We start from the raw sequence: 15,000 nt of genomic DNA, 5'->3' as shown, positions 1-15,000 counted from the left end.
CCCAACAGCAACATCTTGTCTGGGCAGCGTAGTGTAGAGCACAACGCTCGCACACTGGAGGGCCTGCATGACGAACAGACAAATCAAATCAGACAACGATCTGATGATACCAGACAAACCATTAAATACACTTGTGCAAGAGCAGCTATCGTCACAGTGTGTTGGCAAGAGGTGGTGGATGTCTCTTTCTCTATGCCCTTTGAAATGAAGGGACAATGAGGAAGAAGCTCTACTGGTTGTTTCTTACCGTCTAAAGAAACATCTTTTTATCTTTTGGATTTTTTCGCAGTAGAACCTCGTCTTGTTAGATTTGCATCCCTTATCAGCTGCTAAGTCAATGTAGAAATCTATATCAATAAACCTAATTCTTCCAGTCAACAGCAGGTAGGCCTTCGCACAGCAGACAGAACCTTGGTAGTCTTGCTATCTGGCTTCCCTTATCAGCTGCTAAGTCAATGTGGAAAACTATATCAATAAACCTAATTGTTCCAGTCAACAGCAGGTAGGCCTTCGCACAGCAGACAGAACCTTGATAGTCTTGCTATCTGGCTTCCCTTATCAGCTGCCATGTCAAAGACGAAGTCTCCATTGGGAAACTTTATTGTTCCAGACAACTGCAGGTACAGGCCTACAAAGAGCTGCTCCATTCTTTTCACTTTTGTTTCCCTGAAGAGAACAAGTGTTCAAATATTTTGTTTCCAGCTGTAATTTTTGTGAGAGAAACTCATTAATCCGTAGCCCCATTTCTACCATTAATCGGTGTTCTCTTACTGGTTTGTGTCATAAAGCAATTCACCCTTATCTTACTGGCTGTGTAATGCAGGTAGCTGCTTCTGTTTTGAGTAAATACGCTCTCTTCTCTTTCAAAGCAACATGATATAATGTATTTACTGCCACTGACCTGAACTGACACGTATCTGAGCAGCAGAATGTTGCAGAAGAAGAGTATGTTTAGATTTCACCACTGTTGGCTGAACGTTGTCTGTTTCTCTTGTTTAAACTTTACTTGTGTGAGCCGTTTCACGTTTGGGGAATTCAGTCAAAACATAACCTGTGGCACATATTGAGTTAGGATGGAGTTTCTATGGCAACAGCAGATTCCCTTGACTGCACTGTCTGTGTTTTGATGACAATATTTCCAACATACCCCCGGTGAATGTTTAACACATTATCCAGGTCATTTCTTTGGGTGCTTAGATGGTCCAGTGTCCTTATTGCCCTCTGAATCCTTCATGTTAGTGAAGTTTGTAAAAATGGTCCAGAACATCCTATTCTCACTGACACATTTTACATGTAAAAACAATTCCTTAAGCTCACAGTTAAGGGACAAATCTGTCAGATAAAGATCAGGCCACAGTCAGGCTTCACACACAACTTAAATACATATTTGTTTAGGAACAAATGGTATGCAGTTGGGTGCAACCTACTAATGTATTAGAGCTGTAAATGTCAGAAATAGTTCTTTGTTGGGGAGTTCCCTTTAGGTGGGAAGGTGTGTTAAGTGTCATTTGTTTTTGAATAATGCTGAGTAGTTATTGCAACTCGTATGGATTTTGTAGGCTTTTTGTAGTTTTTAATCAGTGCAACCAACTGCACTGTGAGTGCATACTGGGCTCTCTAGCACGGCCTGCTGGCAAAGTGCACATAATCATCACTGCTGCAAAAATACAAGTTCTAGATCTTAATAGCTATTCTATAACAATTCATGCTCGTCTGGATTTCAATGTTACATTTTTATTCAAATTACTTTTATTATGTTTTGTTGGGTTTTGGTCTCTTTGGCACTTTGTAAACCTGTTTTTTTTTTTTTAAAGTGTAATAAAAAGTTTTACTTGCTTACCAATAACATTTTCCCTAAAGTAAGTAGTTGCTACGGAGACTTCTGAACATTTCAGTCGGATTTTGCTTCAGTTGTACAACACTTGAAAACATATTAGAGAAAATCTAAAAAAAAAGACAATTTTGTGAGTTTTCCCCATTCCCAGCTTCATAACAAAGTGACCTACTTCCACCAAACTGTTCTAGTTTAGTGAGACGTTTTCAAAATAATCTATAACTGATCTCAGGCTGATTTAATGGATAACAGGATCTAAAATCTCAAAACAAATATTAATCCATTGTTGGTTCATATCATGTGCGAGTCATCCAAGAGGTGAATTAGTAGTTTCACTCCCTTTCTGAATGAAAGAAAATATGGACATACCTTTCATAACATATAAAGATTCTCATATTAAAGATATAATATAAAAGATGTGGGACACTTTCTCAAATCTCCATGCTTGCATGGATTGATTATTCAGTGCATTGCCTCATTTCTGCATTCATTAAGTACTCGTCTACAGCTACATAGATAACAAATACAGGAAGTGTTGTTGCTCACAGTTCAGCTTTTTGTTGAGATGTGAAATGTAATGTTTAAACTGTAGATTGGACACAGCACTTTGTGTATACAAGTTTAATATTTTGAAAAAGCTTTACTACAGAATTTAAATACAATATTCTGAAAAATTGGCAAACAAAAAACAAAAAACAAGGCTCTACCATGAGAGTGTCTACATTACAACATGGAAACTGTTTAAACAAGTAACACCTGTTACTACCTTTCTCCAGGATTTAGCTGTAGTCTGTTTAAAATTCACATTTCAAGTTAACATGGTGTTTGTCGGTGTGATTCGCGGTAGCTCTACTGCGCGTCACGAGATAAACTGTGAACCGCTGTTGGACAAAGAGGAAGTGACTGGACCGGTTCGGCTGCCAGTACGTCCTGTATGTTCACTCCTCTGCCAGATGGCCTAACGTTCACTGCGGTGTCATCTTGGCTGCTTCAGCTTTTATAAGTGAGATGAGTTCCAGGTTAATGAGAAACACAAAGCGAAGACCTGCAATCTGAAGAGACAGATAGAGTATGTTAGGGGCCATGTCTGACTCAGTACCACCGCTCAAATATATGTAATGGTTGTCAGCCTCCACACACCTCCACCACAGAGTTGTTGTTGAGTTTCCACTTGTTCCCCGACAAGACCGGTCTGCCATCTATGTAGATGGGTCGTCTGCCCTCATTGGCGATGAAGAAGTCCCCGTTATTCTTCAGCTTAATAATTCCTGTAGACATCAACATGATTTGATTAAAAGGTAGCACTTTGTTTACAAAATACATCAAGATGATTGACTGATAATTGGTGGTTCGGTTACTTTCAGCAGCATCAGAAGAGGGTACATTTCTGCCAGTTGAAACAATGACTAAGTATAATACAAGAAAAGAATTACACTGGTATAAAAATAAATTGTTGATTCAAAACTTTTTGAACTCCTTCAGACACAAAGTCCTTGCTGGGCAAATGCTGCATGCTTGTGAGTCATTAATAAATGAAACTAAAGATAGATTTCAGTAGAGATGAGCTATATTTTATGTATCCGTTAGCATTATCTATGCAATATCAAGTAATATAAAGTTACATCCCGACAGCGTACGAGTTTATTTACCTTGTTTTCTTGATATTTTCCAGGCAGGACCCTCTAGCGACAGATCTACGTCTATCGGTTTGTCCTTGGTCGCCCTGCCCAACGTAATCTTTGTGAACATGAATAAAAAGATCATTAAAAAAACAAAGACATCTTCACAGTGACAATTCCTCTCACGGTTTCCTTTTTACAGACATAATACCTCTACATTGCTCCTCTGTAACAACTGTTTGTGAAAGATTTCTTACCTCTCGCGATCTCATGAGGTAGCGGACCATTCTTCCTCGTAACGCTGCCAGTGTCTGGTTGTCAAAATCGGGCATGCTCATCCCTGGTGACACACACACACACACACACACAATTTAGCTCAAAACAAATATTCCTATAAAAGCAGTCTGCTTGAGCTTGGTGAATGAAAGTTTATATACCCGTAATACTGTCCACAAGGACCTGCCAACGAGGCAACTCCTGCTCCAATTGTCTGATCTCTTTTTTTTGGTGACGATCGGAAATCATCAGCTCTGAATGTAAAGACGAAGGTAAATCAGAAGTAAACAAAATTAAGATTATCAAAGATATAATTTATGCTGTGCAAGATGAATTGTATTCAACTTGTTTCTTCATAATCTAATTTCTTACCGTGTTCTAACACCTCATCTCTACTCTCCCTGTAAAAAACAGAAAAATGAATTAGTGTTTCAAATGTCATGGACATACAACACGTAAGTGAGAATATGATGAAATACTTTATCAGCAACAAAAACATGACATTAACACTGCCTTACTTTAACTTTACATCATCAACCATCTGCTCAGCATCAGAGAAGTTGAGGACTTGGTCACCTTTTGGGAGAGGCTGGACTGTAACACACAATCAAAGCCAACAAGACAATCACAAACAGAACTCACACTCACCAGTTTATTTCGGGAAACAGCACTAGGGGGGTTTGGACTCACAATTGAATTCATAATTAAATGTGCATCTGAGTAAAAAAAGAAAAAAAAAGGGACTTTCTTTGTAATTCTGCCCCAATAAAACAAAATAATCAATCAATGCTCTGTATAAATGTGTGGGCCCCTCAACGTACCGCTCTGATCATCCAGTAGGTAGTACTGCTTCAGCAGCTGCCAGTGTACCAGCAGGCTCTTGGGGGTGCGAGATGGGTGAAAGACACCGGGGTGTTTGCTCAAAAGCTCCTGGAACACATCCAGTTTGGGCTGACTAGTCTGTTCAATGACAAATGTAATACAAAATAGCTTGTGAGTGCAGTAGTCAAATGTGTACATTCAAACACTATGTTATATGCAATGAGCTGGATACACAAAAGCTTTTCAAAATACATTTAAATCTTAACCATTAGGCTGATTAGATTGTATGTTTATTTTACCACAACAGTGAAATGTTCCTAAAGTACCAGTTTCACTTACTGAACCAATCTTAGCCAGCAGTCCCTCCTCAGCTTGACTAAACAGAGCTTTGCTTTGGATTGCTGCAATGGCCTCTGGGTGAAGCTGACGCATGGCCTGCCATGCCAGCCTAAAAGAGAGAGAAAACAGAGAGAATTCAATTTTGTACCTAATATAAAAACTTTAGAGAGAGGGGGGGGGGGGGGGGGGGGGGTAAAGCTGCTGCCGGGTAAATCTCTACTTACTTCGAGATGACAGGATCGTAGAGGAGAGCGTACCACCTCTCTTTAATTTCCCGCAACGTGAAACGACAGCTGAACTTGACCCCCAAATGAACAGAGGTTAGGTCTGTGGTCTAGAGACAAATACAGACACATTAGATGATAAACTAACAAACAGTATCAACCCTTTCAGACAATGATTTTAACGTTCATACTACTCACCTGCAACACTGCATTTATGAGTAGAAGGTCATCAGTGGGTTTCCATCTTCCCAAGTCTTTAGTAATATGTAGAGGCTGCTTGCTTTTCTTTACTCTTTTAGTGATGGGTGCAGGGTTAACTACCATTGAAAGGGGCAGTGTGAGAGCCGTTCCTGATTTTGTCACCTAGCAAGAGGCACAAAACAATATCCATCAAACCTCTTGAACTTAATCTTCTTCGCCATGAGATCCTTCAAGAATGTGTAGGCTTTAAGATCTTAAGTACCTTTTTTTTCTCGCTAGATGAAGGTTCACTCCCCGAACAGCGGACAGGCTCTATGACAGGAGGGCCTTTGACTCGACTGGACGACTTCACGAGACTGCTCTCCACCAATTCATCGTCAAACTTCTTCCTCTTTATTGATCTAAGGACATAATTGTGTAAAGAAGTATATAACAATCATCCTTTAAACATCTGCAGATGCACCACAGAAAAACAACGCAGTGTTAACAACAAATCAATGCTTTTAAATCCAACAAAATCCATTGATTATACCAATACATAGCTGGAATAATTCAACAGTATAACTCTCACCTGGATGAACTTCTGCGTTTGGGAACACTAATGCCGAACGCTTGCGTTGCTGTCCTTTTTACATCTTTTACCCCAAGTGACTCTTCGTCCTCCGACCGACTCTGAGCACCAGCACCAGCCATCGCTGCACCAACCACTGGGTCCCCAGCTTGCATCTGTCCAGTCACAACATGAAACCACATCAGGAAATAATCCAGTCATTTCTCACGACAGAGTATCAGGATTTAACACAAGGGGGAGACTAGACATCCTTTCAATTGGCTCCACAGAGTTGCAGTGTGTATAGACTAAGCTTCAGTGTAATCCTGATTGCATACAGTTATTACAATCCAACGATAGTTTGGTCTCTTTGGAAAGAGCAGCTGGCTGTAAATCTTAATTGTGAGGTGAGCAATTGGTCTGTAGCATACAGGAGTATATGATCTCATTTTGACACGCAGTTTGTATAGGGCTCTAATGGGTAATTGGTAAATAAAGACAAATAAAATAAAGATCTAAACAAAATAAACATCTTAACATTGTAAGACAGCATGATAATCGTTAGCTCAATTGGAAACATAACGTCAAAGTTATACCCAGACAGACGGATATACTCCTAAAATGAAACTAATGTTACTTCACCACTCTGTGTGAAACCCATTTTTAAGTAGCTGTGTTTTTGTTGACTCGCTAATTAACTTGGCGATGCCTTTGTTTACATGTTGTGTTAGCCGTGGTACCTCTCCTTCTGCCTTCAATGTGCATCATCCAATATGAAATTAAAACCCACGACGAGCAAGACGAGCTTGCCCAGACAACATTGCACCACAGTCTGCTTCGTTAACCAAACCAATGTGGTCATAAATAACGGTCATTTATATTGGCTAGCTAGCATTAGCTTAGCTAACACAACGTTCTTACGATAGCTAGCGTTAATGAATTAGCGAGTTAACACAACAAACGTTAGCTACGCTGTCTTGTGACTCACCTTTCCTCGCTATGGTCCTTTGTTGTGGTATCTAATCAGTTAACTGAAGTCTGTGTAGTCTGTTTATGCCTTTTATAAGCACCTCGGTAGCTAGCTACATGGCTAACTGGCTACATGAATCTGACGTATGCTTGTTAGCATTAACTGCTCGGCTGGTCTGTTTTCTTCCTGTGAGGTTTTGTCGCAGCTGTGCGGCTCATTACCGCCACCACGTGGACTGGAGTGTAAATATCGATCAGCTTTATTATTCTATGGCATGGACATAATACATTATTTAATACAACACATTCATGCGTGGGGCACTACAAAACACATGCATGTGCATCAGTAAGACTTATATTGTTTACAGACTTATTTCGTTTTTATTTAAACAGACCCACTAAAACTGTGTTGTTGTTTTTTTTCACTTGTTGCTTGAGGGCAGCATTTTGTTCAGATAATATGCTAAAGTGCTCGGATGCATGCAAATGTGAATAAATAAAAATAATTTTAACCCATCATAGGAGAAGTGGGCAGTGACTACAGGGCCCCGGGGAGCAGTTTTGGGTTCAGTGCCTTGCCCAAGGGCCCCCGGCAGTGCCTAGGAGGCAAACTGGCTCCTCTCTAGCTATCAGTCTGCACACCGTCCTTTATCAGTTGGCTAGTTGTATGGTAGCTCTGATGCCCCTGCAGGTTTAACCAGTAAAGAGTAACAATCAGCATTTCTCGTGGTGTTACTCCCACCGCCCATCTCTCCACACTCAAATTAAGTCAAGTCTTTAGCTTCACAGTCTTCTAATACACTTACACACACACAAACCCACATTAATTCACATGAACACATTCATTTAAATGTTGAATGTTTTGGAGATGGCTTTTTCGTTTTAGGTTGAACATCAGAGTTCAGCACTCCAACAGTAGTGGAGTGATTTGGTCCAAATTATAGACCCACAGCTGCTGCGCCAGAGCTCCAACTACACACTCCACATGGTCATGTCACATACGAACTTTGATACCCTGTGTTGTATTTGTACAACACAGTCATTTGTAAATGACTGCCTGCGTGGCTGGTTTCACTGGCATCAAACTAAGAACACTCGTCTGATCGGTTTGACCTAATCTGTTGCAGCTGATGGTGTTAGACCTTGAAGCAAATGCTGAATCATGACAGAGGGAATTATTTTTGTTAAGAAGACAAGTGGGCATCACATTAACACAAAAGAAACAAGTGATATTATTGATGTAAACTGGATTATCATTGGTTTGGTCAAATTAAATCAACAAATAGGCAAAAGTCAAACTTGAAACCATTTAATGAAACCTACAGTAACAGTTTTAACATGTTAAATTATAATAAATACTGAGTTCAGATACTGAAGCTTATTACATTAACAAAGTGGTGGTACATCACTCATAGTAGGTTTAAAAAAATAAAAACAGGTAAAGTTGCATTGTGCTACACTGTTGAATTGTGGCACATATTTACATTTTAAAGACAATACAGACAAAGCCAGGGTGCAGAGTGGCCTATGTTTGAGATTTTAAACAGTGGCACGAGGCACTCCTACACAGGAATAATAAACAGCTGCCGTGTTACAAAAAAAGAACCCGTCACTAAAAGTTCACCTTATGAAATACACTTTGATCAATGTGTTGAACATCATATCTACACAAAACTCTCACAGAAGCTTAATAACAGCTGAAGAAACATCGTTTCATCTGCCAGTCTGAGACTCTCCTCATACTCAAATCATTTACAACACACTGTGTATATCCGACTCATATACAGCAACACTAATAAAATGAAATATTTGCACGTCCAGGACACACAGGGAATGCTGAATATAGTTCATATAGGTCATAATCAGATCTAGGAATGGGGTTATTTGAAAATAAAAAATCAGCTTCAAATACAAACTTGTCTATAGAAACGTACTGAAGGAGATCACTGGCTTGCTTTTGGCCTCTGTGCAAAAAGTTCTTCATGGTGATTGTAGTCTAAAAAAAACCCACAGTATTACATTTGGAGTTGCACCTCTCTCAGAGTAAAGCCACAGTGATGAGCTGTCACTGTTCATCCCTCATTCATGTGTCCTTCTCCACACGTTAGCCTCCAGACGCTGGGTTACAAGTACAGAGGGCTTTGGCCTTTGTCATTTCGAAGGTTGAAGGTCCGCTCTAACTGCATGCTCACGGCTCCTGTGATAACTCTGTCTGCTAGCGCTCTCTACTGCGAAGGGACTCACGTTCTCGTTCGTGTAATAGATTAGCACAGGAAAGTGGGTCATCGTTCAATAAACTGGAGGCTAATGACATTTTCAGGAACCAGAAGCGTCCGTGTCATGGGCTTCACGGAAATCCCTTCTGGGTCCGGCTTCACATCGAACTCTGTGAGAATCTAGAGTGAGCAGAGAAAACGGATTTACTCCAGGGTGACTGAATAAAAACAAAACTAAAACAAGTGTTCCAAGTGTGGGTTAGTGACTCCTAACTGAAATCCCTGGATTAAGTAATCAAATGGATTCATTTGGAACTGGATTAGCACAACGACTTATTCTAAGAAAAAATGCGGCAACAGGATTTGTCGGAAACACGGCAGTTTCTGACAAACTGCATTTAATCAGAAACAATCTAAAGCACTTATAATTCAAATAATCTGTGTACATGCAGCATAATGTGTTCCAGTGTCTTGAGACAAATGTGTTTTACATGAAACATTTTTGAATGATTAACGCTGTTTTGATTTTCAACAGATAATCAAACACTCAATTACTGCTGAATATATACTCTTTTCTTTCCCAATAACAGTTTTCATTTCAGCAATCAGCAATAAAAAAAAAAAAAAAAAAAAGAGTCTTCCTGGTCCTATCACAAACTACTTATCTAGACCAAAGTCTTCTCAAGTCCAGCCAACTCACCCTGGTAAGAGCAAGGTAGAGTTCCAGCTCAGCGATGCGACGACCTATGCAGCTGCGTTTTCCCACCCCAAATGGTAGAGAGGCATAAGGGTGGTGAGTCCGGTCCTTGTTCAACCATCGATGGGGCTGGAATACATCCGGGTTTGAAAACACCGCTGGATCCCGCGATGTTGCAAATTGGCACAGGGTAATCAGAGTCTAGATGGAAAGATTTTACAGTCAGATATGTGTAACATTCCCATTTAGCCCAGTATGAAGGACTTCTTACATGAGACAGATTTCAATCCATCGCAGACTACAAATGATTTAAAAGTGCACAAAGTCCCTCAACACACTCACATTTTTAGGGAGGAGGTAGCCTCCAACCTGGATGTCTCTCTCTGTATTCACTCTTGCATTGGCAGGAATAACGGGGTACAACCTGGAAAACAAAAGTTCAATAAGGTGAGCAACATAAAACTTGCAGATTGAAAACTACATGTCCTGAGGAAACTAATTGGAATCTTTCGACTTATACCTAAGCACTTCTTTGACTGTGGCCTTCAGGAGAGGCATGCGGGCCACGTCTTTTGCCTCCGGCATGCTTCGACCCTCCAGCACGCTCAACATCTCGTCCCGGAGCGATGCCTGCACCTCGGGGTGACGGGACAGCTCATACAATGACCAGGTCATGGTGCTGGAGATCTGAAAGGACAGGTAGGGTGCACGATACGTTAATAACATCAGGTAGAACCGACGTCAGACTTCAGTGAAGAAGGGGACAGAGTGATCTTTCTTACTGTGTCGACTCCAGCAAGGAGCAGCTCTGTGACGTTGCTGTAGATGGTCTTAATGGGCTGACCGGTCCGCGACAGGAAGTAGGTAAGGTAACGGCCCTCCACCTCCTCTCCACGGGCAACCTTCTCTGCTTCGGCCTTCAGACGCTGGTCAATGTGACCTTTCGCTAGAAGCACAGAGATTAGAGATCATTATGACAGTGAGGGTGCAGTATGTAATGCAGATGCTGAGACACAATGGTAAGACCTGAGCTTTCTCATGTGATATCAAGTTATCCTCCTTAATAAGTACCAAAAAACATGAATTCATTGCACGGTGATTGTAAACAAGATCTGTTTTCTTAATTTGGGGAAAGACACCTCGACAATTAGGTATATTTTAACCAAAGTTTGATCACAGATGTTCAAGACTTCAGTGCAGATGATCTTGTAGTGCGTCCGGGTTAAGGGCTTTAATCTCGTAGTTGTAGTGAAGTGCTAGCTTGCACGGGATCTGCCGATTGTCCCTGCTCATACATTTTTTTACAATGCATTTGATTTTCTGTTTATGTTCATTCTTATAAATACTCATTTTTTTGGTAAAATAGTGTCATACATACACACAATCATCACTATTAAGAGATAATATTTGCAAGTGGGTGCACATTTTGCTACCATTTCCCACGCTGACACTGAATGATTAGGAGAAATGACCTACCAAAGTCAAACATGTAGTCCCAGCACTGACAGAAGGTGTTCCAGGGTTTTGGAAAGAGCTGGTGCAACCACTTTGGCATGGCCATGGTGAGAAGCGTCATTACAAACATGGTGTTGATCGACTGGATGAAACGCTCGGTCTCTTCTGGGACAACTTCATCCAGGCAACCGATTCTGGATTCAAACAACACTGAGGAAATGCCTGTCAAAGAACCCCAAAAAAAAAGGTAAATGAGGAGGTGAGACAGACTGAAATGTACCACAATCTCAGGCTGCACAGGGAGATGAAAGCACATCTTAAACTTTTCTGAAAGTAACATTTTATTTTCAACACCAGTGTTGGCCCAGCCTCCTCTCAACACTGCATGTAGAATGGCCTCGATAAGGAAATATTTAACACTAACAATGATTTTGACGATGACAGAGTAAATATTTGAGAGCTGTGCATGTGACCACACAGTCACTGGACTGAAACTGTGTTTAGTCTGGGAAAATCTGGTAGAGGAAAATGAATGAATGATGTACCTCCCTCAACATAAACAAATAACTGTTGAGGAGCCTTGAGGAGGGGAGAGGAGGAATACCTGTTGCTTATTTTAATAGAATATGGTGCAGTGTTAAAGGTCAAACTACTCAAAAGTAGCCTATGTAGTAAAGTAAATGACCTCAATCTTGACAAACTGCAACATTAAATACTACATACAGTCATGAATTAGTGGCAATATATATATATATATATTATAATATAACACTCTGAAATAGGCAATTCAGCTTCTCCTGGTAATATTTTGGAATGCAGGACTCTTACTTGTAAAATTAGGAATTTTGTATTTGCAGAAACGCTACTTTCTTTCATCACTGGAAAGGTGAGCTGAAGTTCACTTGTTGTTGATCCATGATGGAAATGTTGAAACTACAGGCTTTGACAGGCATCTATGTTTAAACAAATGTCAGTTTTATCCCAAAATAGGGCTTCCTTCATGTGTCTGGCCCTAATTACCAAGGTTTACACGGTGTGGTAAACCCTGTAGTGATGCATGATGTTGCCTCGCCTCCGAACACATGAAACCTTACCCTCAAGACCAAAGCGGTAGAACTCGCTGGCGATGTCAGAGACGAGGCCCTGAGAGCTTCTGCGAAAGCGAAGTTTGGCAATGAGGTCACTGACCACACCGTTCAGGGTTTTATCGTAAACTTCGACTGCTTTTGGTCGCAGCATATGCTTCCCCAGGAGACTCCTCACCGACTGCCACTCCTCCCCCTCACTAGGAACACAAAGTCAAGATGAACAAAGGCTCGTGTTAGTGGAGCATATGTGCACACACAATTCAGCTGCACTAATTCAGGGTTTCAAAAGTATTATTTACCGGCTGAATTCAAAAGGGTTTGTCCACTTTATTTCATTCAGTATCAGAAAAAAAACCATAGACTTGTAAAACAGTAAGAGGGTCAATTTAAAGTCTTGTAAGTTCTGCATTACTTGTCACCACCTTGGAGGGGGAGTTCCCTTGATCCCTGTGGCTAAATATTAATGAAATGAGATTAGAACAGCTGTTTTATCTTTGATTTTAGTGTCTTTGTTTTTTTTAGTTCTCTGAACTTTATTACATCATTCAGTAATATACTGTATATTTTACAATGAAATTACAAATCACTCAAGTTTACATTCAGCTTGACACTATCTTGTGGTTTAGGGGTTTCCAACAAGACAGAAGAGGAGAAAGAAGAGGAAGTGATACTCACGATGTGAGGAGTCCATAGTGGTGTCCTCTGAACTTCCTGTAGTCCTTCCAGGAGGAAAGGTCAGAGCGCATGGGGTGCTGGCCCTCCTGCCTCAGTACCTGCTCAATGAGCGCTGGATCAGCCACATGAACTGTCAGGATGGGGCCAAAGCTGGCCTTCCACATGGGCCCATACCGCTGCACTCCTTCCAGCTGGGACATGAGAGAGAGGGGCGACTTTGTGAAAACCCTGCTGGCTATGAGGCTTTGGATGCACTGTCCTCTAGTTTGAAGCCCAGCGAAGAAAGGAAGACACATGCAGGCTTCTCTCATCCAAATATGATGAGATCATTTTCACTGAACCTTCATAACTTGACAGGCACCGTTTGATCAGCCAAATCTTCTTCTCTACTTGGCAGACATGTTGATAACTGATGGCTAAATTAACTTGCAATAGTTTAACAGACTACAAAGTCTCAAAGGGGATATTAAAGCCCCCCTCCACCAAACAATATGTTTGACTTCACTTTGAGCTTGAGCAGACTTGTGTATATGCAGAGTATGACACTGGAAGGCTGTCTTCACATTCAGGTGGAAGGAGGAGAGTTTCTTTGTGCTCACCTTAAATCGTAAGTATTCTTTCCTACAACATGCATTCACTCTGTCGTGTCCCGTGCATCAGTATTTTTGATAATTCAGCCCACTGTTGCAGCCTATACTGAATGTATTCATATTAACATGCAAGTATTGTAACTATTCATACGTGTCTTTAACTCAATCCCTGTTGAACAATATCATATTTACCTGTATGTCGTGCAGCCGTGACAGCCCCCGTCTGGCGAACAAGTCCCAGGCGAAGCTGGCGGCCGACGGTCCCGGCATCTCGTCCAGGGTCTTCAGTGCCTGCGGCTTGGCTGATGCGCCCTCAGTCCTCCTCTCCATCCACTTCACCAGTGGGAAGGCGCTCCGGCCGGATACTTTGAGAGCTTGTTGCAGCATCTTTCTCACTGAAATCTCACTGAAAGCGGCTCTGTTGGACGTCGGTGCTCATTTTGTTTCACCCGGTTGGAGGCAGTATTTATAACGCGCGACCTGCTCCTGGAACCCGTGGAGATAAAGCTGCATATTTTTTGTTAAATCTGGGCCAATCATGGGTGTTAATGCGGCGCGTGCCCCGCCCCCGCCCGCGCGCCTGGACGACACTTCGAAGGCACGAGGAGCTGAGAGAAAGGTGTGTCCAATCAGAGGGCTGAGTTCGGACCATCCCAGAAACAGCACACGTGGAGGACCTGGATAAATAATGCATGACTTCTCCGTAAAATCGCTGTTGAGTCTTATCTCTCCCCCCCCCCCCCTCCTCCTTGTAGTACTTTGCTCTCCGATGACAGACATGGTTCATGCGATCACCCACATGTGAAAATTAGGTCGTGTGTGCTTAGTGGGGCACTTAACCCTCACCTCAAGGACAATGTTAGTAGGGTATAGATCCCATTGATTCAGGCGGGCCAAAACCTTAAGCTGAAACAGATGAATCAATAATCCCCCCTCCATCAAAATGCCCTAACAACGACATTGGGACATTAATTCAAGCTTGAAGAAACAAGCCTGTGTCTTTTTAAGACCTGGGGGGCTTTGTTTACCCTATGACTAATTATTTTTTGCTGACTTGGGGGGGGGGGGGGGGGGGGGGGGTTCTGGCGAGAGAGTAAATCCTGACCTGAATTCATTGGAACTGGAATTTGTCCAAAGCACCATGTGTGTGGACAGTGAAGTAATGAGGCTGTAGCCTACTCAGAATCTGTTGTGACATTTGCTCCCATATTTCGTTTGTTCTAGAAATCTTGGATCACCCAGTTTCACAGAAACACTGAGGCTTGATTGGCAAGCTCAGCGGGACGCGTGAGTCAGATCTCAGCATTGGATTTACACTTGACTTTCTTATCCATTCTGGTATTTAAGCTTTTCTAATGTTTGCAGGATACGCCTGTTTCCAAGAGGGTCCTGACCAGACCCAAGGCTACATCTTACCAGTTAGTGGAAGGTGCGTACAAAAACCT

The 15,000-nt window shown here is 41.6% G+C and overlaps 2 protein-coding genes across 2 annotated transcripts; both read right to left on the bottom strand.

The window, feature by feature from the left end:
• Positions 1-2,451: 2,451 nt before the first annotated feature.
• On the bottom strand, positions 2,452-6,983 carry mcrs1 (microspherule protein 1). The gene is made up of 14 exons (XM_079156656.1): positions 6,854-6,983; positions 5,887-6,041; positions 5,578-5,716; positions 5,313-5,477; positions 5,115-5,224; positions 4,891-4,999; positions 4,551-4,689; positions 4,248-4,323; positions 4,102-4,130; positions 3,891-3,983; positions 3,711-3,793; positions 3,484-3,571; positions 2,975-3,102; positions 2,452-2,886 (listed from the first exon to the last, which is right to left on the bottom strand). Exons 2-14 carry the CDS (start codon positions 6,039-6,041, stop codon positions 2,800-2,802), a joined length of 1,401 nt encoding a protein of 466 aa, XP_079012782.1. The 5' UTR covers positions 6,854-6,983; the 3' UTR covers positions 2,452-2,799.
• Positions 6,984-9,116: 2,133 nt separating this feature from the next.
• Positions 9,117-13,951, bottom strand: cyp27b1 (cytochrome P450, family 27, subfamily B, polypeptide 1; the record flags this gene model as incomplete). Its single annotated transcript, XM_079156559.1, has 9 exons — positions 13,748-13,951; positions 12,966-13,156; positions 12,297-12,487; positions 11,224-11,424; positions 10,530-10,693; positions 10,268-10,434; positions 10,090-10,171; positions 9,751-9,948; positions 9,117-9,230 (listed from the first exon to the last, which is right to left on the bottom strand). The coding sequence occupies exons 1-9, from the start codon at positions 13,940-13,942 to the stop codon at positions 9,117-9,119; spliced, it is 1,503 nt and encodes a 500-aa protein (XP_079012685.1). The 5' UTR covers positions 13,943-13,951.
• Between the last annotated feature and the right edge of the window lie 1,049 nt (positions 13,952-15,000).

This window comes from Pholis gunnellus (genome assembly GCF_910591455.1).
Source record: "Pholis gunnellus genome assembly, chromosome: 3".
NCBI classification, from domain to species: Eukaryota; Metazoa; Chordata; class Actinopteri; order Perciformes; family Pholidae; genus Pholis; species Pholis gunnellus.
The sequence above is the reverse complement of the archived record's forward strand: the minus strand, read 5'-3'. Positions and strand labels throughout refer to the sequence as shown.

What these genes read in the sequence shown, in the direction of transcription:
- mcrs1 (XM_079156656.1), bottom strand. Translation starts at nt 6,041, where the DNA reads ATGCAAGCTGGGGACCCAGTGGTTGGTGCAGCGATGGCTGGTGCTGGT. An exon ending in AGATGAGGTGTTAGAACACG is followed by an intron (nt 3,984 to 4,101) that starts GTAAGAAATTAG and finishes CTTTACATTCAG; the next exon opens with AGCTGATGATTTCCGATCGT. An exon ending in CCTTGTGGACAGTATTACGG is followed by an intron (nt 3,794 to 3,890) that starts GTATATAAACTT and finishes GTGTGTCACCAG; the next exon opens with GGATGAGCATGCCCGATTTT.